The 22,412-nt window shown below is 36.4% G+C and overlaps 1 protein-coding gene across 3 annotated transcripts in view; it reads right to left on the bottom strand.

The window, feature by feature from the left end:
• The window catches only part of WDR70 (WD repeat domain 70), a 273,577-nt gene that overhangs the window by 218,200 nt on the left and 32,965 nt on the right, over positions 1–22,412 (bottom strand). For all 3 annotated transcript variants that reach the window (XM_040262355.1, XM_040262354.1, XM_040262356.1), the window contains one exon: positions 495–554. In XM_040262355.1, the coding sequence (XP_040118289.1) occupies positions 495–554 (60 nt within the window). The remainder of the gene's footprint in view (positions 1–494; positions 555–22,412) is intronic.

Below are 22,412 nucleotides of genomic sequence, written 5' to 3'. Positions count from 1 at the left end.
TATAAAATATAATCCATAAATCTAAGGAATGTAATCTTTAGAGTCATACTAAGCTTATGTTCATTTCTTATCTCAACATCCACCTAATAAATGAACTCAGGCCTCTTACTGATACAGAAATGAAGCTAAGGGTAATGAGAAATTTTCCCACACTATAATAAAAAAAAAGTATTTGAGTTTCATTTCTTTCTTTCTTTTACAGTGTTCCTATATTGAAGAAAGAGGTTTTAAAGCCAACAATAACAATGACAATTTCCTTAACAATAACAATTTCCTTAATGAATAAGTGTTCCTATTTTAAATGAAATGCAATGGCTATTTTGACTGAACAGAAAGGTAATCTGTTTTCCTTAATGTCCATCATTAAGGAAATGTCTATCACAATTTCTTTGTGATATCAGTTGATTGTATAATGGCCTTAATATATCATATTAGTTCACTTTTCCATAAGAGCCCTGTTATTGAGGGAAAATAATTAAATTTTTAAAACTTACTGTCTTAGTGCCATGCTTTAACGTTATTTCATGTGAGTCAGGGATCTTTCGGACAGGATTCTGAAAAAAAGAAAATTCCATGACATTAAAAAGTAATATACCATATTTGAGACGAACTACATATATTCACAGGAAATTTAATTTTTGAAAATTGCATCACCGGCTTTTTAACACAAAAGTTTAAAAAATTGGAAATAAAAAGTGTGAGTATATCATTTCTGAACTTCTAGATAGATTACAATTGGTCACTCTGAGCTGATAATAAATTTATCTTATATCTCTAAAAAGCTAAACCTAAGAAATTCTTTAGGTTGTATGAAACTTTAAGATCCTCTCCATATAGAAAATTCGTAAAGTCCTCTTTTCACTGGTACTTGGGCATACCTTAAAGTATTTATGCACTTAACTTATAAGAGACAACACATCTGTCTTAGAATTTGCACAGGATATATACCTTTTAACCCATAAAAGATTAAAAAACAAAAACGTAATATTCAAATGGTACAAATATGGAATTCAGTGATTGATCAATTCAAAAAGCCTTTATTAAAGTGGGATTATACCAGATGCTAAGTAGCATTAGACAGAGCCTCTACTCATCTCCCCTCCCAAGAGGGAAACACCAATAACTCAGCATGCTATGTTAAAAAGGGTATGGACAGAACAACAGAGGGACAGAGACAATGGATGCATAAACCAGACATAAGAGGTCACAGTGATCATTTACATAAGAAGTTTCATTGTTCAATCAAGTCTCCATTATCCAAGTGTAGGGTAACTATACTAAAATTATACAGTTGTTACAATTTCATGCTAGGATTATCTTGCAATCTACTTAATTAAAGATGTGCAATCTACAGACTTTGGTTTCTGACTTCCCTCCTTCTTCAGGATCATTGATGAACCAATCAGTCACCAGTTCATTCCAGTTTATCTTAAATCTTTCCCCTACTATGGCTCTTTCTTCTTAGCACATGAACAATTAAAGTACTTCCCATATTAAAACACACACACACTAATTTCCCCCTATGTTTACTGCTGTATCATTATCTTTTATCTTTTTTTTCCTTACACTACATTTTATTTTACTTTATTTTATTTTAATTTTTATTTATTTATTTTTTATTTTACTTTACAATTCTGTATTGGTTTTGCCATATTTATTTTTTTTATTATTTTACTTTACAATTCTGTATTGGTTTTGCCATACATTGACATGAATCCACCACGGGTGTACATGCGTTCCCAAACATGAACCCCCCTCCCACCCCCCTGCCCACAACATCTCTCTGGGTCATCCCCGTGTACCAGCCCCAAGCATGCCGTATCCTGCATCAAGCATAGACTGGCAATTCGATTCTTACATGATATTATACATGTTTCAAAACCATTCTCCCAAATCATCTCACCCTCTCCCTCTCCCTCTGAGTCCAAAAGTCCACTATACACATCTGTGTCTTTTTTGCTGTCCTGCATACAGGGTCATCATTGCCATCTTTCTAAATTCCATATATATGTGTATTGGTGTTTTTCTTTCTGGCTTACTTCACTCTGTATAATCGGCTCCAGTTTCATCCATCTCATCAGAACTGATTCAAATGTATTCTTTTTAACGGCTGAGTAATACTCCATTGTGTATATGTACCACCACTTTCTTATCCATTCATCTGCTGATGGACATCTAGGTTGTTTCCATGTCCTGGCTATTATAAACAGTGCTGCGATGAACATTGGGGTACATGTGTCTCTTTCAATTCTCGTTTCCTCAGTGTGTATGCCAGCAGTGGGATTGCTGGGTCATAAGGCAGTTCTATTTGCAATTTTTTAAGGAATCTCCACACTGTTCTCCATAGTGGTTGTACTAGTTTGCATTCCCACCAACAGTGTAGGAGGGTTCCCTTCTCTCCACACCCTCTCCAGCATTTATTGCTTGCAGATTTTTGGATCGCAGACATTCTGACTGGTGTGAAGTGGTACCTCATTGTGGTTTTGATTTGCATTTCTCTAATAATGAGTGGTGTTGAGCATCTTTTCATGTGTTTGTTAGCCATCCATATGTCTTCTTTGGAGACATGTCTATTTAGTTCTTTGGCCCATTTTTTGATTGGGTCATTTATTTTTCTGGAATTGAGCTGCAGGAGTTGCTTGTATATTTTTGAGATTAGTTGTTTGTCAGTTGCTTCATTTGCTATTATTTTCTCCCATTCGGAAGGCTGTCTTTTCACTTTGCTTATATTTTCCTTTGTTGTGCAGAAGCTTTTAATTTTAATTAGGTCCCATTTGTTTATTTTTGCTTTTATTTCCAGAATTCTGGGAGGTGGACCATAGAGGTTCCTACTGTGGTTTATATCAGAGAGTGTTTTGCCTATGTTCTCCTCTAGGAGTTTTATAGTTTCTGGTCTTACATTTAGATCTTTAATCCATTTTGAGTTTATCTTTGTGTGCGGTGTTAGAAAGTGATCTAGTTTCATTCTTTTACAAGTGGTTGACCAGTTTTCCCAGCACCACTTGTTAAAGAGATTGTCTTTACTCCATTGTATATTCTTGCCTCCTTTGTCAAAGATAAGGTGTCCATATGTGTGTGGATTTATCTCTGGGCTTTCTATTTTGTTCCATTGATCTATACACGTCTGTCTTTGTGCCAATACCATACTGTCTTGATGACTGTGGCTTTGTAGTAGAGCCTGAAATCAGGCAAGTTGATTCCTCCAGTTCCATTCTTCTTTCTCAAGATTGCTTTGGCTATTCGAGGTTTTTTGTATTTCCATACAAATCTTGAAATTATTTGTTCTAGTTCTGTGAAAAATATCGCTGGTAGCTTGATAGGGATTGCATTGAATTTGTAAATTGCTTTGGGTAGTATACTCATTTTCACTATATTGATTCTTCTTATCCATGAACATGGTGTATTTCTCCATCTATTAGTGTCCTCTTTGATTTGTTTCATCAGTGTTTTATAGTTTTCTATATATAGGTCTTTAGTTTCTTTAGGTAGATATATTCCTAAGTATTTTATTCTTTTCATTGCAATGGTGAATGGAATTGTTTCCTTAATTTCTTTTTCTACTTTCTCATTATTAGTGTATAGGAATGCAAGGGATTTCTGTGTGTTGATTTTATATCCTGCAACTTTACTATATTCATTAATTAGCTCTAGTAATTTTCTGGTAGAGTCTTTAGGGTTTTCTATGTAGAGGATCATGTCATCTGCAAACAGTGAGAGTTTTACTTCTTCTTTTCCAATTTGGATTCCTTTTATTTCTTTTTCTGCTCTGATTGCTGTGGCTAAAACTTCCAGAACTATGTTGAATAGTAGTGGTGAAAGTGGGCACCCTTGTCTTGTTCCTGACTTTAGGGGAAATGCTTTTAATTTTTCACCATTGAGGATAATGTTTGCTGTGGGTTTGTCATATATAGCTTTTATTATGTTGAGGTATGTTCCTTCTATTCCTGCTTTCTGGAGAGTTTGTATCATAAATGGATGTTGAATTTTGTCAAAGGCCTTCTCTGCATCTATTGAGATAATCATATGGCTTTTATTTTTCAATTTGTTAATGTGGTGAATTACACTGATTGATTTGCGGATGTTGAAGAATCCTTGCATCCCTGGGATAAAGCCCACTTGGTCATGATGTATGATCTTTTTAATGCCTTACACTACATTTACACTCAGTGCCTCTACTTTCTTTTACCTTCTGCCTCTACCATTTAAGCATTTGTCATTTAATTCCTAATGCCTAGCAGAGTTTTTAGCACTTAAGGGACTCTTAGTAAATATTTCTTGAATGAATAAATACTATTAATGCCCCAGGACACTTCACAGACCTTAACCTGCATATCTGACTTTTCATCAGCATGATAACTTCGTAACTATTTCCTCCACCTTGAAAAATGTTCCTTCTTGGGAGAAATCAGCCTTGACAAAAAGCCAGAAAATCTAGGGTTTTAAAATCAAGCTCTGAAACTCATTAACCCTGTCATAACCTCAGAAGAGTAACGATTCTCAGTTTCCTTATTTGCGAAGAGGATAACAACATCTGTCCCTTAAGTTATTGTGAAGTAAGTGTTGTAAAGGTCATAATACAGAGTCTGGCACAAAGTAGGTGCTCAATAAGTGACAGCCACCATTTATTCTAAGCCATAGCTCTTGTCTCTCTGGTCATATTAGTCTATTTCTAGGCTTCTCCTCATCTTTATTTGGCTAATTCTACTCACCCTTTAAGACTCAATTCAGATGTGACCTACTCCTAGACGCATTTCTCAACATTTCAAACTCTGAGTTAAAATAACCCTTCTGTGCTGTGCTATGCTTAGTCACTCAGTCGTGTCCAACTCTTTGCTACCTCATGGACTGTAGCCCACCAGGCTCCTCTGTCCATGGGGATTCTCCAGGCAAGAATACTGTGCTCCCATAACAAACTCACCTTGTCTCGTGTGTGCGTGCTCAATTCCTTCAGTAGTGTCCGACTCTTTGTGACCCCATGGACTGTAGCCCACCAGGCTCCTCTGTCTATGGGATTCTCCAGGCAAGAATACAGGAGTGGGTTGCCATGCCCTCCTCCCGGGGATCTTCCCAATTCAGGGATCAAAACCATGTCTGCATGCATCTCCTGCATTGCAGGTGGACTCTGTACCCACTGAGCCATCTGGGAAGCCCCATAGAACCTATCATAATACACTGTAGTTTTTGACCTCTCTCTCTCCAAACCATTCCCTAACCAAACTGCAAAACAGATACTTCTCAAAGACTGTGAGTACACACACATACACACACACATATTGTCTCTAGGTTCCTAATCTATAAAACACCTGGTATATGGCAGGCACACAAGTGTTTAGAGTGAATTAATGGCCGTTACAATGTCTACCTTGTAAATCACATTAGATAATCTTTAATTTACATGTCTATAAAGAAGAACAGGTAGGTGCTATACATCAGGTGAGTCTGCTGAGTGACAGTCAAAGATAACTGGCAATTTTCCAAAAGTAAAAACCTGTGAAGACCAAATGATCCTGTCCCAGACTAAAAAAGTACATATAAAGTTGCAAGTATAGAGAAATAAAGGTGGTTTTGTTTTAGACTTGCTTGCCTCTGAAAGTGGCTATAGTTCATTAGCACCACAGATCAGTAAAGAAGGAGATCAGGAACCCAGAGGTACTGCACAAAAACACTGACCTCACAGTAACCCAAGGAACTGCAGGAGAGCTTGCAGTTTATTTCAAGACAAAGATATTACAGAATGGTTCACTATCTCTTAGAAAGTCCTACACACACCAATCTCAGATATACCAATATTCCAACAAAATTTCAAAATAATTTAAAAGTTGAACAAATGAATTCTGGACTACCTCTATATTAATTATGTAAACCACTGCTTCCTTTGCAGTTGACAATATTTGTAAGTAATAAAAACTCATGTAAAGGTGCTAAGTATTCTTACAAGAAACAGGAGAACAGTTCAAATGTTTTACTTAAAGAAGAATCTATTACTATCATTTCATAACCAATGATTATTTTATCACTCAGGAAAGAGAAACACTGTCACCAAAAGGAAGGATGAAAATTATTTCACTGAGTTCAATGCAGAATGTGCCTATATATAGACAATTTTTGACATTTAAAGAAAAAACTTACAAGAACACAGAACAACTTAGTATTTACATTAGGAGTAAATTAAATATTTAAATAGATATTGTTTACATTTAAAATCAAAGTTTTACTGGAAATCATGTAGGGCATAACTCATAAAAAGCCCATATAATTGGCACAACTAAATCATCTAAAATAGTAGCAATCCATCTTTTGGTAGCATATCACTTGATGGTGACTGTTCTTTGTCCAGAACTTTTATTAACGACTTTTTTGAAATATGGCTTAGTGTGAAATTTGCTATAACAGTAAAACATTTTCAAGATTTCCCTGGCAGAGGACATCATAAACTACAAGACCTCAATGAAGTCATTTATTGCCAAAATTCATAACAATAGCTACACTCTTAATGGAAGATGGGAAAAGATACCAGTTTCTGCTTTGGTTTGATTTTAAATGCCAACCAAAGAATCATTTCCCAGGCTCTTTTGTTTACCTCAGTAAGAACAATGATAGCAAACATATCTGGAATAACATGAGCAATTCCATCTGATGTACATACATCCTTACAGTGTTTTCAAAAGAACTGAAAATCATTAATAACCTTTCTGGAATAAATTTGTCATAAATTTTAAAAGTTAGATATATACAGTACTTTGAGCCAAAATAAAAAAGTCTCAGTTCACTTCAGTCGCTCAGTCATGTCTGACTCTTTGCGACCCCATGAACTGCAGCACGCCAGACCTCCCTGTCCATCACCAACTCCCGGAGTTCATTCAAACTCATGTCCATTGAGTCAGTGATGCCATCCAGCCATCTCATCCCCTGTCGTCCCCTTCTCCTCCTGCCTCCAATCCCTCCCAGCATCAGAGTTTTTTCCAATGAGTCAACTCTTCACATCAGGTGGCCAGAGTATTGGAGTTTCAGCTTTAGCATCAGTCCTTCCAAAGAAAACCCACGACTGATCTCCTTTAGGATGGACTGGTTGGATCTCCTTGCAATCCAAGGGACTCTCAAGAGTCTTCTCCCACACCACAGTTCAAAAGGGTCAATTCTTTGGTGCTCAGCTTTCTTCACAGTCCAACTTTCACATCCGTACACGACCAGGGGAAAAACCATAGCCTTGACTAGACGGACCTTTGTTGGCAAAGTAATGTCTCTGTTTTTGAATATGCTATCTAGGTTGGTCATAACTTTCCTTCCAAGGAGTAAAAGTCTAATCAGTAATAAACGTCTACTACAAAGCAGCTAGTAGTTGTGGCAGAAAATGGAGATTTCCATAAAGGAGCTTGAAAATGAGTGCTACTTTCTCCCAGAAACCACTCTGGAAATAGTTACCAGTGCAGTACCATTGTTGTTGTTCGCTGTTTAGTCACTCCGTCGTGTCTGACTCTTTGTGACACCATGAAATGCAGCATGCCAGGCTTTCCTGTCCTTCACCAACTCCCAGAGCTTGCTCAAATTCATGTTCATTGGGTCAGTGATTTCATCCAATCATCTCATCACCTGTTGTCCCCTCCTCCTCCTGCCTTCAATTTTTCCCAGCATCAGGGTCTTTCCCAGTTCTTATTATCAGGTGGCCAAAGTACTGCAGCTTCAGCTTCAGTACCCATCGTTCCAGAGAATATTCAGGACTGAATTCCTTTAGAATTGATTGGTTGGCTCTCCTTGAAGTGCAGCACGGGACTTCCAAGAGTCTTCTCCAACACCCCAATTTGAAAGCATCAATTCTTCAGTGCTCAGCTTTCTTTATGGTCCAACTGTCACATCCATACATGACTACATCCGTACATGAAAAACTATAATTTTCATTGTAGAGACCTTTGTCGGCAAAGTGATGTCTCTACTTTTTAATACATTGTCTAGGTTGGTCACAGCTTTTTTTCCAAAGAACAAGCATCTTTTACTTGCATGGCTGCAGCCACTGTCCAGAGTGATTTTGGAGTCCAGGAACATAAAGTCTGTCACTATTTCCATTGTTGCCCCATCTATTTGCCATGAAGTGATGGGACCAGATGCCATATTAGTTTTCTGAATGTTGAGTTTTAAGCCAGTTTTTTCATTCTCTTCTTCCACTTTGATCTAGAGGCTCTTTAGTTCTTCTTTGCTTTCTCCGATAATCGTGGTGTCATCTGCATATCTGAGGTTATTGTTATTTCTCCGTGTAATCTTGATTCCAGCTTGTGCTTCATCCAATCCAACATTTCACATGATATACTCTGCATAAGTTAAATAAGCAGGGTGACAATATATAGCCTTGACATACTCCTTTCCCAATTTGCAACCAGTCCATTATTCCATGTCCAGTTCTAAGTGTTGCTTCTTGACTTGCGAACAGGATTCACAGGAGGCAGGTAAGGTGGTCTGGTATTCCCATTTCTTTCGGAATTTTCCAGTTTGTTGTGATCCACATAGTCAAAGGCTTTAGTGTAGTCAATGAAACAGAAGTAGACGTTTTTCTGGAATTCTCTTGCTTTTTCTATGATCCAAAGGATGTTGGTAATTTGATCTCTGGTTACTCTGCTTTTCCTTAATCCAGCTTATACATCTGGAAGTTCCAGTTTCACGTACTGTTGAAACCTAGCTTGGATTATCACAAGCAACCAGAATTAGAGTCCATTCTGTTGTAACTCTTAGAATTAATTCACTTACTCATTCACTTACTAATCACACATTCACTTAACAACATTTTTTGAGTGTTTAATCATATACAACATACCAGGAACTAAGTTAAAGATTAAAAGACCAATGACAAAGACTTTGCTCACAAAGAATTGTCAGTCTAACAAAATAAAACAAATAGGTAAACAAATAAGCAAACTAAAATCTTTCAGAGGCTATGGCAGAAGGATACACAGGGTTCAGCACTCAATTCCATTATACCTAGGAATTCCATGTACCTAGGAAAGTAGAGAGTGATTAGAAAAGGTTTCATGAAAAAGATGTTTGAGACGCCTTTGGAAAAACAGAAGTTCCCTAGGTAAAAGCGGAGGACATCTAGGATAGAATAAGATGACTCTTGACACTTTCTCAACTGCAAATAGTTCTGCCTGGGTGGAGTTTAGATTTCCGGGCAAGAAAAAGGGAAAGGATGTGTGTGTGTATGTGTGTGTGCGCATGTGTTAGTTACTGTTAACCCAGAAAGTTAGTTAGTCTAGAGAGTCAGTTATGAGCCAAACTGTATACAGTACCAAGAATCTGAAATTTAAGCTCTGAGACACGTAGAGTAATGTAACAAGATTTGAGATTTCAAAAAAAAATCACCAAGGCATCAAAAGAGACAGTTAACACAGTGAGAAGGCAATATACAGAATGGGAGAAAACATTTGCAATACATATATTTGATATGGTATTAATATTTAGAATAAATTAAAAACTTCTATGACTCAAAAACAAACAAAAAAACCCATTTCAAAATATGGCAAAGGAGTTGAATAGTTATTTTTTCCAAAGAAGATACACAGATGACCAACAAGCATATGAGAAGATACTCAATATCATTAATCCTTCAGTTCAGTTCAGTCACTCAGTCGTGTCCGACTCCTTGCGACCCCATGAATTGCAGCACGCCAGGCCTCCCTGTCTATCACCAACTCCTGGAGTTCACCCAAACTCATGTGCATCGAGTTGGTGATGCCATCCAGCCATTTTATCCTCTGTTGCCCCCTTCTCCTCTTGCCCCCAATCCCTCCCAGCATCAGGGTCTTTTCAAATGAGTCAACTCTTCACATCAGGTGGCCAAAGTATTGGAGTTGCAGCCTCAGCATCAGTCCTTCCAATGAACACCCAGGACTGGTCTCCTTTAGGATGGACTGGTTGGATCTCCTTGCAGTTCAAGGGACTCGCAAGAGTCTTCTCTAACACCACAGTTCAAAAGCATCAATTCTTCAGCGCTCAGCTTTCTTCACAGTACAACTCTCACATCCATACATTACCACGGGAAAAACCATAGCCTCGACTAGACGGACCTTTGTTGGCAAACTAATATCTTTGGTTTTTAATATGTTATCTAGGTTGATCATAACTTTCCTTCCAAGAAGTAAGTGTCTTTTAATTTCATGGCTGCAATCACCATCTGCAGTGATTTTGGAGCCCCCCAAAAATAAAGTCTGACACTATTTCCACTGTTTCCCCATCTATGTCCCATGAAGTGATGGGACCAGATTAATCCTTAGGGAAATCCAAATCAAAACCACAATGAGATACCACTTCACACTCAATGCAATAGTAATATTTAATGAGAAAAAAGAAAGAAAAACTACATAAGTGTTAGCAAGGATGGACAGAAATTGGAACATATACATTACTGGAGGGAAATGTGCAGTTGCTATGGAAAACAGCACAGTAGTTCCTCAAAGAATTTAAACAAGAACTCCCATACGATTCAGCTATTCCATCAGCATATATACACAAAATAACTGAAAAGTAGTATTTGTACATGTATGTTCCAAGCAGCTTTATTCACAATAGTCAAAGGTTGGGAGCAACTCAAATTTCCATCTATAAATGAAGGAATAACAAAAATACGATGTGTGTTTTTGCTATGAAGAATTTCATATTTTTCATATTTCCCATATTTTCACATTTTTCATATTTCATAACATATTTTTATGAAATAATAATAAAAATACCTATATAGGAAGGAAATTCTGACACATGGTACAACATGTATGAACCTGGAGGACACTATGCTAAGTGAAATAAGCAACGCAGGAAAAGAGAAATACTGTATAACTGCACTTATCTGAGGTATCTAGAGTAGTCAAATTAATAGAGACAGAAAGAACAGTGCTTGCCAGGGTTGGGGGAGAGATGGAAATAGACAGTTGTCATTTAATGGGCTTAGAGATTGTTTTGCAAAAATGAAAAAGTTCTACAGATTGGCTGCACAACAATGCAACACTACTGAGCTGCACATCTAAAAATGATTAAGACCGCAAATTTTATATTATGTGTAATTTACCAAAACTAAAAAAAACCTTATCCTAGACACAACACACATAAGCAAATGAACAAAGATTAAATGATGCATACTACTAAGCCAGAATACTTCTCAATATGCTAACAAATGCTAGGTAAGCTTCAAAATAAATCTTCCTTCAAAAATGTAAAGTTACATGTTTAAAATACTGCAGGAAGGAAAGACAATTTCCTATCTAAATCTCACAGCTGGTTCCAATCCTTCAATTAGCAGTATTCCCAAACCACTTCTAAATTACCTTCAAACCATCTATGCCCTATTGCAAGCTGCAGTCTTAGAGAACACTTCTTAGTAACATGACTTAAAAGTATATTGTTAAATAACTTATTGTACTTGTAGACCTGAGAAACTTAAAAAAGATAGTTCATTCTTATATTTTATCAGAAATCACATTAAAAAATATGACATTAGCAATAAACACAAAGATGACAAATACTCTGTGTTTATTTATCATACAAAAATGGCAGGTAATTAGCCAACAGAATTTATATCAAATGACATTTATTTTCAAAGCTACCATGAACATATACTCTATCATTTCCTAACACTCTAAAATGTTATGAATATTTCAGCTCTTATGGGGATGGTGACTGCACCCATGAAATTAAAAGACGCTTGTTCCTTGGAAGAAAAGTTATGACAAATCTAGACAGTGTATTAAAAAGCAGACACATCACTCTGCCAACAAAGGTAAGTATAGTCAAAGCTATAGTTTTTCCAGTAGTCATGTGTGGATGTGAGAGTTGGACCATAAAGAAGGCTGAGTGCCAAAGAATTGATGCTTTTGAAATGTGGTGCTAGAGAAGACTCTTGAGAGTCTCTTGGACTGCAAGGAAATCAAACCAGTCAATCCTAAATGAAATTAGTCCTGAATATTCATTGGAAGGACTGATGCTGAAGCTGAAGCTCCAGAAATCTGGCCACCTGATGCAAAGAGCCGACTCACTGGAAAGGACCCTGATGCTGGGAAAGATTGAGGGTAAGAAGAGAACCTTTAATGTCTCTCTAATACCTTTAGTCACAACTGTAACTTCTCAGAGCATCACATAATTTGTTTTAGAAATTTTCTTTATTAGTAGAACGTTACTGCAGGTTAAATTTAGAAAAACTAATGTTTTTAAAGAAGTTTCTGGTCAAAGGGTATAAACTTTTTAGTTATAAGATAAATGACTTCTGAGAATCAAAGTTTCAGCATGGTAACTACAGTTAATAACACTGTGTTGTATACTTGAAACTTGCCAAAAGAGTAGAGCTTAAATGTTCTCACCATGTGTATGTGCTCAGTTGCAAAGTGTACCAACCCTTTGTAACCCCATGGACTGTAGCCCACCAGGCTCCTCTGTTCACAGGATTTCCCAGGCATTCTGTGATTTGTGGCTCAATAATGCCAATATCTGGGGCCTCCCTGGTAGCTCAGAGGGTAAAGAATCCACCAGCAAAGCAGGAGACCCAAATTTGATCCCTGAGTCAGGAAGGTCCCCTGGAGAAGGGAATGGCTACCCAGTCCAGGATTCTTGCCTGAAGAATTCCATGGACAGAGAAGCCTGGAGGTCTACCGTCCATGGGGTCACAAAAAATAGGACATGACTGAGCAACTGAGCACACACATAGCGATTTAATATTTCTATAGATTATACTCCACTATAGGTTACTACAAGATAATAGGTATAATTCTCTGTGCTATATAGTATAATCTTGTTTATTTTATATATAGCAGTTTGTATTTGTTAATCTAATACCTCTTATTTGCCCCACCCCTTTTCTCTCTGTCCTTTGGTACCACAAGTTTATTTTCTATATCTCTGAGTTTGTTTCTCTTTTGCATATCCATTCATTTGATTTTTTAGGTTCCACACAGAAGTGATATTTATAGCATTTATCTTTTTCTCTTTGATTGGAAAATCTTGGAAGTCAAATATAACTTTCAATTTAGCAAAGCTCCTACTCTATAATTCAATCTTCCAAACTGCAGGTAACATAGGATTTTTTTCCCCCAATTCATACATTCATTCAACAGTTACTTAATAACAAAAATCCTATTGCTTTAAAGAGTCAAGGCAAAAACAGGATAAGAATCTGGTTTCTATTACTTACTAGTGGTAAGAATGAAAAAATCCCTCCTTCATAGAGCCTCCATTTCCTTAACCATCTACTGGATAGAAATAATAGTAACAGGGAGCATATACATGCATACTATGACCAAGCACTGCTCAAGGCACCACATATATACAAAGTCATTTAATCTTAGCAACAACTTTGGTCCTATTTTCACCTCATTTGAAAGATGAGGAAACTGAGGCAAAGAGAAGTTAAGTAATTTGTCCAAGGTCACATAAGTGGTAAGTGACTAAGTGGAAATCTGAACTTAGAAGGCTGGTCCCAAAGTCTGTGCATATAATCATCATGACATACCGCCTCCTCTGTAGCAATACTCGCCCTGTGAGCGTCTCAGAGTACAATGACGAGAAGAGTTAATATGCCAAAACACTTTACAACTGCAAGCCCATTATAAGAAAGACATTAGTACAAGCCTGGGGCCATAAAGGTTCTATTCTAAAAATATATATTTGAGAAATCATTTGAGACCAGGTATAAAATGCCATGAGATAGAAAAGTTTAAACACATTTCAGAATCTTAGATATGTAGTGCAAAATTAGTTCAACTGTATATTGTGAGTTACATTTAATATTTCATAACTGTCTTTTATAAAAACTGAGTTATTACTTGGGCAATATTTTTAAATTTAGTTAAAGATACGCAGATGGTACTAATTTTAACTATAGAAATTATCAAGGTATCAGTCAAATTAGTGAGAATTAATTCACTTAGAATAAAAGAAACTTGAGACATAATAAATTTTCATCAAATTTACCTGGTAGTGAGAAAAAAATATATCTTAATCCTTCTCTACATAGCTCTCTTGAAAACCCAACACTACAGAACAGATACCATATCTGATTTAATGTAACTATGCATACAACTGTAAAAGGTAGTGAAAACTACTGACATCCCAAAAGCCAATCTATATAGATTCTCATATTCATTCTATAATTCTTGCACTAGCAATTATATACCCTATTCATCCCATCAAATACGGAACAGACACATTATTAATACTTCATCCTACTTTCTATAGCACTACTACAACAAAAATATTTTAAACTGCTCTTGGGCATTTCCAGTTAAAGAAGAGAAGCAGACTGTTTACTTCCCATCTCTTTTCTAGTATGTAAAATCTTTGATGACATATGCTAAGCCTTATTTTGGAGAAGGCAAGGGCATCTCACTCCAGTACTCTTGCCTGGAAAACCCCATGGACGGAGGAGCCTGGTGGGCTGCAGTCCATGGGGTCGCTAAGAGTCGGGCACGACTGAGCGACTTCACTTTCAGTTTTCACTTTCCTGCATTGGAGAAGGAAATGGCAACCCACTCCAGTGTTCTTGCCTGGAAAATCCCAGGGACAGGGGAGCCTGGTGGGCTGCCATCTGTGGGGTCGCACAGAGTCGGACACGACTGAAGTGACTTAGCAGCAAGCCTTATTTTATTTGCATCTTCAGTACTTAGCACAGTGTCTGACATATAGTACCTGCTCAAATATATTCCTTCCAACTAAAGATATAAATTACCTAGCAATGACAGTCTATTTAAAGAAAATAAACATGAAATCATGAGAAAAAATAGACAATCAGGGTTTGTATTTATTATAGTATGCTTATCCATCCTTTCTAAAATATGAGGACATATGTATTAACTATCTATATTCTGTATCTTCTCTTAAAATTTTTTCTCTGTGCCTTCAAGATAAAATATTCAAAGCCACAGAAAGAATTACTATAAGGAATACCTAATAAAGCCCAAGTGCCAGGTACTCTGCTAAACACCAGGAATCCCCTAATAAGGAAGACATAGGCACAGTCTTCACAGAGTTCAGAAACTAAAGAAGGTGCACACTTGTAAAAAAAAAAAAATAACCATCATTTTATCACAGTTGTGACAAGTACAATAACTGAAGAGTGTCCTATGTCAAATCATATACAAAAATTAACTCAGTATGTACCAAAGACCTAAACCTAAGAACTAAAACTATAAAACTCACAGAAAAAAACAAATAAACAAGCATAGGAGTAAATCTTCACAACCTTGGGTTAGGCCCCTTAGATATGACACCAAAAGCACAAGCAACAACAGAAAAAACAGATAAACTCAGATTTCACCAAAATTTTAAATTATTATACTTGAAAGTATACCATCAAAGAAAGTAACAGAACAATCCACAGAACAAAATATTTGCAAAACATATATCTGAGAAGGAATTTGTGTCCAGAATACATAAAGAACCCTATAACTTAATAAAAAATAGACAAATAACCCAAATAACACAGGCAGAAGACCTGAAGAGATCTTTTCCCAAACAGGACATACCAATGGCTGATAAGCACATGAAACAGTGTTCAACATCATTACTCTATGCTGCTAAGTCACTTCAGTCATGTCTGACTCTGTGCGAACCCACAGACGGCAGCCCACCAGGCTCCCCTGTCCCTGGGATTCTCCAGGCAAGAACACTGGAGTGGGTTGACATTTCCTTCTCCAATGCAGGAAAGTGAAAAGTGAAAAGTGAAAGTGAAGTCGCTCAGTTGTGTCCGACTCTTAGCGACCCCATGGACTGCAGCCTACCAGGCTCCTCTGTCCATGGGATTTTCCAGGCAAGAGTTCTGGAGTGGGGTGCCACTGCCTTCTCCGTCATTACTCTATAGGGAAATATAAATCAAAACCACAATGAGATACCACATCACATACACTAGGATGGTTATAACCAAAAAGACAGTTACATGTTAGTGAGGATACGGAGAAACTGAACCCTCATGGACTACTGATGGGATTGTAAAATGGCATAACTACTTTGGAAAACAGTTTGGCAGTTCCTGTTAAACACAGAATTATCATATGACCTAGCAATTCTACTCCTAGATACACATCCCCAAAAACCCCAAAACATGCATCCATATACTTTTAGACAAATATTCATAGTAATATTATTCATAATAGCCAAAAAGTATAAATATCTGATGTCCATCAACTAATGAATGCATTTTTTTTAAATGTGGTAAGTCCATATAAAAGAGCATTCAGTTCAGTATTTGGCAATAAAAAGGAATGAAGCACATGCTATATAACATGGATGAACCCTGAAAACTTATGTTAAGTGAAAGAAATCAGTTCCAAAAGACCGCTTATTGTATTATTCCATTGATGTGAAATGTCCAGAATAGGCAGGTCCATTGAGACAGAAAGCAGATTAGTGGTTGCCAAGAGCTGGAAGCAGACTAGTGGAGGGAGAATAGGAGTGAAAGTAAAAGGCTACCAGGTGACTTTTTAGAAGGATAAAAATGTTTCAAAATTGGATAGTGGTGATAGTTGCACAACTCTATGGTTATACTAAAATCACTAAATTGTGTATCTGAAAATTATGAATTTTAAGGTATCAATTACTTCTCAATAAAGCTATTACAAAAATTTTTAAATAAAGGAATATACTGGAGCCACACAAGTAGCACAAAAGAGGAGGTATTCAAACGTCAGTGAATGTTTTTAGAAGGACAAAACACTCTCCTTTCACAAGGAGAAAAGTTGGATCCTCAAAAATGAAACAGTTCTTCACCGATAGACACAGGTCTGTCACAATGTCACCCACAGGGTCACTACTTACAGACTACCAAGAGAATGGAGCTGCGAAGTCCTGACCAGGGTCCACACAGAAGAAAAAGCATGCGGGGATGCATGAAACAGTAGTCATTTTTAAAGACAGTTCCAGTTGGTACGAAGAGGACATGAGACAAGTGTAGGAGAGACAAGGCATGACCTTGAGAAGCAGAATAGGTCACGACTAGTGGCAAAAGAAAGCATAATGGTTAAGTACAGGTATTTAGGGGTAGATTCCCCTAGATATGAAAACTGGCTCCACCGTTTACTATGGCTTTGGATAAGTTAGTGCCTCTGAGTTTCAGTTTCCTCATCTGTCAAAAGAGGATAATAGAAGTAGGAGGATTAAACAAGTTATTTCACCTTTAACACTTAGAACTTTGTAGCACAAAGGAAGTACCACCACTTACTGCACTACTGTTTGGGGTTCTAGATTTAAGCATATGTTTATCTCGTTATCATAAACCAAATAAAAGGAACTGCAGACACTGAAGTGTGGCGTAACAGTGAATTCCTGGTTTGTTGGGGCATCACTTTTTGTGCTGCACTGCCTGGCACGTAGAATGTGTCTGACCGGGGATTAAACTCATGCTTCCTGCAGTGGAAGTGCAGAGTCTTAACCACCAGGCTACCAGGGAAGTTCTGAGCAACACATTTTATGACAGTAAAAAGTATTAAGACTATGCCATTAAGTCCCTTCATTTAATTAAAAAAAAAAAAATTTAACCCATCTGTAGTCTTCAAAACTTTGTGGAATGCAAAAGTGAATAAAGACTCCCTGATTCCAACGGAGAACAGTGGTAAAATGGCAAAATTACCACCCAACAGCTGCCTGGTTGGACTAAGTAAATCAACTTGGTGGCCTTGGTCTTATTTCAAATTCACAATTAGCTGCACTTCCAGCACTCAGCACCAAGAGTATGCACAAAACATCCCTCCAAATAAGGATTAAAGTCTATAGGAGAACTTCTTTCAAGTAAGTTCTGTTGGTGCTTCTTTCTTGTGTACCTTCATGCTATTCTATCAATTTGGCACTTAAAAATATAAAATGTATTCAAGTGCAAACTTTATAATCTTGGTAACAGGCAAGTACCTGATTCTACTAAAAGACAAATCAATTTCAGTAACTATTAATGATTTTGTAAAAATTCTTTAAAAGTACTAAGAAATCTTTTTCAAAATTGACACATGCAAATCTTCCACTTTCACCCATGTAAAAAGAAGAAGTGAAAGATCAACAGAGGTATTTTATTTTTAAATACTGTGTTTATACCTACTAATCTGAAAAACTGATGTCTGTTTTTATAGCTTCTTTAACACCCATAGAAGTGCAAAATATAATTACATAACCCTTGTTCTTAAGAATACTTACTAGTAGGAAAGAGAAGAAAACAAAGTGAGATCGATTTTAAAAAAAAGGACTATAACTCAAATACTTTAAAGTAACACATTGAGAGTTTAAAATGGGAAGGGGGGAATTACATTGAAAACAATTTTTTTAATTGAAAACAATTTTTTTTACATTGAAAACAATTTTTTTCTTAATTTTAAGGTAAAACGAAACATATGTGAAACAAAGCCAAAAGGTAAGTCATATGCAGGAACACATGAGGAATTGGAAAAAAAGAAAAATGAAGGTGAAAGATAAAAAAGAGGAAAATTACACATAGATAAATACAAGTGAAGGACTTTGGAAGGATCAATTACAGTAGTATTAATAGAACTATAAAGTATAAACATGCAACCCACTGAACCTATATTTTATATTAATCAAAAATATAAAGTGTGAAAAGTCACAGCATTATAAGAGACAAGGAAGGAATAAAAAAAGATTTCATTATTTCACATAAAGTACTGATAATAGAAAAAATCCTTGAGTAGAGGGGAAAAAATCATTTTGAGGAAGGAGAAGATGTCCAACAGAGTATTTGGAGAAATGAACAGGGGTTCTGTGAATTCAGAAGATAAGTACATAGCTATAATAAATAACAAAGGATACAAGGAAGAACATAACTTTTTTTCATGATTACAAGAAAAGTAGTCAATTGAAAAGGATATCTAAATGTTCATAAAAGAGGGGCATTAAAGGTTTGATTAAAATATCTTAAAATGAAATTTAAATTTTTAGATTATTTAATCTTTAACAAAAGTTGTCATAACTTCATCAAATCTTACAATACACTGAATCTTACAAAAACCAAAGATGAATCAGGCATTATCTTATGAGAAGTAGGGAGTAATTTTTCCAACTAAAATTTAGTTAGCATAAAATGGCACATTAGACTATATAGGATCAACTCTGGCAACATTATTAAGAGGGCTGCATTGCAGAAGAAAAATTCAAAACTTTCGTGAATTTTCTCCAAGGCTCCTAATCTTATGATATTCAAATGATTGATTATCCTTGTCATTTTTCTCTTTTTCAATTAAGACCTGGTCTAACTTAACTAGATCTTCATTTGACAATGAGTTTCAATGAGGGACATCCTTAACACCGCTTCCATGGACTTAAAGAAATTTTACATCTGCAAAATTTGTAATTCACTATATACTCATTACTCATTACATTCACTATATACTCATACTGATCGAAGTTTACCAGAATTTAATGCTGAATGCTTATATGTTAAAACAACCTGTAATTGAGGAGCCTACAGTCAGTTAAAAAGTACTCTGCCTTCCTCAGTGCTCTTAATTATGCTTTGTACTGTCTGCATCTTCCCCATCATACACTAATTACTGAAAATAAACAGTCCACACTAGCAGAGTCATTCACATTGCAGATGCACAAAATAAAACCCCCTGATTAGAGGCAGAAAGGACCCATACTAGGGACCATTCCTGGTAGCCACCTGAGAGGATACAAAAGCCAGTCTAGAAAGGGGAGCTTAAAAAGGTCTGCAGAACTTTGACAAGAGAACTGTGGTAGGACTAGCCTGGAAATGTGTGAGCAGAACATTGCTCCTGAGTTTCTAAAGGTTAACTGTGACTAGATCATAAGTTGGCTTTGATTCCATGAAACGTCTCGGAGTAAGAGAGTACCTATAACCAAAGTCAAAGATGGCCATTCATTCAACAAATATTCCAGGCGTATCTATGCAGTGCCACACACAGCTCAAACCCCTGGGGATACGACAGTAAAAGAGACAATGTTACTGCCCTCAGGGAACTTAAATTATTGTAAGGAGAAAGACTATGAACCAATAAACAAAAATGTCAGATAATGGAGCACCATAAAGTAGTGGAATGGAGGTAGAGAACTTATATAAGGTAGTCAGAGAGGTAACAGTTGAACAAAAAAATCCAAATGAAATGAAGGAGTCACTTGAAGTTCTGAATGGTATTTCAGGGAAAGACAAAATAGAAACTATCTACGAGGGAATATGGCTTCCCTGGTGGCTCAGTGGTAAAGAATCTGTCTACCAAGCAGGAAACTCTGGTTCTATACCGGGTCGGGAAGATCCCCTGGAGAAGGAAATGGCAACCCACTCCAGTATTCTTGCCTGGGAAATACCATGAACAGAGGAACTTGGCAGGCTACAGTCCATGGAGTTGCAAAAGAGCTAGACACAATTCAGCGACTAAACAACAACATAAGGTTATGGATAAGTATAGCTATTCAAAGAAAAGCAGAAAAGTCAATGTGGGTAGAGAAAAGTGAGTAAGACAGAAGTGGAAGATCAAGCCAGAGAGACTTGCAGAGGCCAAGTCATGCAGGGCCTTAGAAGGCAAGGCAAGAACTAGGATTTCCTAACCACGTGATAGGAAGAAACTGCAGAGCTTACTGACAGGAAAGTAACTAAGAAAGCAGGAAAGTGACAAGATCTGAAATGTGCTTTTTAAAGTCTGGATTACTCTGGTGAACAAAGAAATAATCCTTCTCATTTGACCTTAGAGGCTTAAATTATAAACAAGCTAACCTTACCCCTGCCATTAAGCCTTATAGGAATCTGTTGCTGATTTTAAAGGCTTAAAGATAAAAAACAAACAAGCTTTAAATATATTACTGCCACAAAACACAAAAGAATAAAGAATTCTTCTGCATTATTCTTCAAAAAAAAAGTAACTGACCTCAATCTGAACCTCACCTGTTCCAAGTTTTAGAAGGCACTGTTCATAAGATTCTTTTTTGGCCTGCCACTCTAGATAGGAGAGTTGTAAAAAAGGAGGACTCATGCCAAAAGCCAAAACGCTTTGATTGCCCTCTAGCGCCCATCTTAAAGAATGAAGACGTTCCCACGTTAGTCTGGAAATAGTAATGAACACAGGCAAGTTGTGGAATAGAGCTTCTAGCATCCTCTGCTGACAGAATCTTGCAGGTGGAATTAAACTGCTTTCTGTTTTAAAGAACACTAATTTTCCTCTGAAGTTAAAATTATTAAGTTTTCTCATATTGTTTTTTAAAAACTTTCTTTCCAGTCAGCTGCAATTACATTAAAACTGGTCATTAATCAAACACTGGTAATGATGAGGAAAATAATGATAAAATCCAGCAATTTTGACTACTTAGTATGTGTCAATCTGTATGTCAAATGTTTATATCAATCATCTCATTTCTCATAGTAATCAATTCCTGAGAACTAAAAGAGAGTTTTTTTTTCCACTTTCAATTCTTCAACCTTTCCTTATGCATGAGGGAAAGAGACTGACTGATACAGGTGGTTGGCAATGACTAAGGCCAAAGGATGAGAAGCCTCAGACCAGAAGTCAGGGAAGCATAGTGGTGGCCCCAACTTGGACTCTTCACCACAGAACGTGCCAACCAGGGAGTCAGAGAAAGTTCATGGAAAACAGGTGCTCACAACTAAAAAGTCACTGTTACATCTAGCCTTTAGTTACAGTCATAAAAATGTAACTTTCAATTTTCTGTAGTAATGGGAAACAGGATAGCAGGGATAATGAAAATCCTCAATAATCCCAAAGTTTCCATTTGATTATGTTACAACCTTCTTTACCTTTAAAATAAAAATCAGAATTGTGCACATGTAATAGATATGGTTTAAAAATCATTTTTCACCTCTTTCCTGACTCCCTTGAATTTTTATTCACTATTCAGTTCAAAGCAAGATATCATGCCTTCAAATACTCACTATGTACTTCTAATTATTTAAAAGTTGGTGTAGTTTGACAAAGTTCTATAACGGTGTGATACCATTTTCACTCGCATTCTATTTGAAAGGACAATTTTATTACCACTGTAGATAAGTAAAATGGATCAAAGGAAAAATAAGTGAAAAGCAAGCTTGTCATCAAAAGAAATTATGATGTACAACATTAACACTTCCAATCCAGTGATTTCAACAGTAACACTAAAGTACTTACTAACCAGCAACTGAAGTAAGATGCATATTAAAAACATTAATCACAATCAGTATGCTTAATGTAAAACCATCAACATGTTCTCTGGTAATTCTCCTTTCAATTCTAGTGCTATCAATAACTCAATTTTTAAAAGTCTGTGCCTAGAAAAGAGCACAAAGAACTATTAGGGTGACAGGAATGTCCTATATACTTGTTTAGGATAGCGACTACGACTGATATATATAGAATTCTCAAAACTGTTCAAACTGAAACCTTAAGATCTGTGAAAATTACTACATATAATTACACCTCAATCAAAATAATCACATTTTAAGTTTTGTG

This window comes from Oryx dammah, unplaced genomic scaffold, assembly GCF_014754425.2.
Source record: "Oryx dammah isolate SB20612 unplaced genomic scaffold, SCBI_Odam_1.1 HiC_scaffold_20, whole genome shotgun sequence".
Taxonomy (NCBI): domain Eukaryota; kingdom Metazoa; phylum Chordata; class Mammalia; order Artiodactyla; family Bovidae; genus Oryx; species Oryx dammah.
This window is presented reverse-complemented; position numbering and strand designations above follow the sequence as displayed.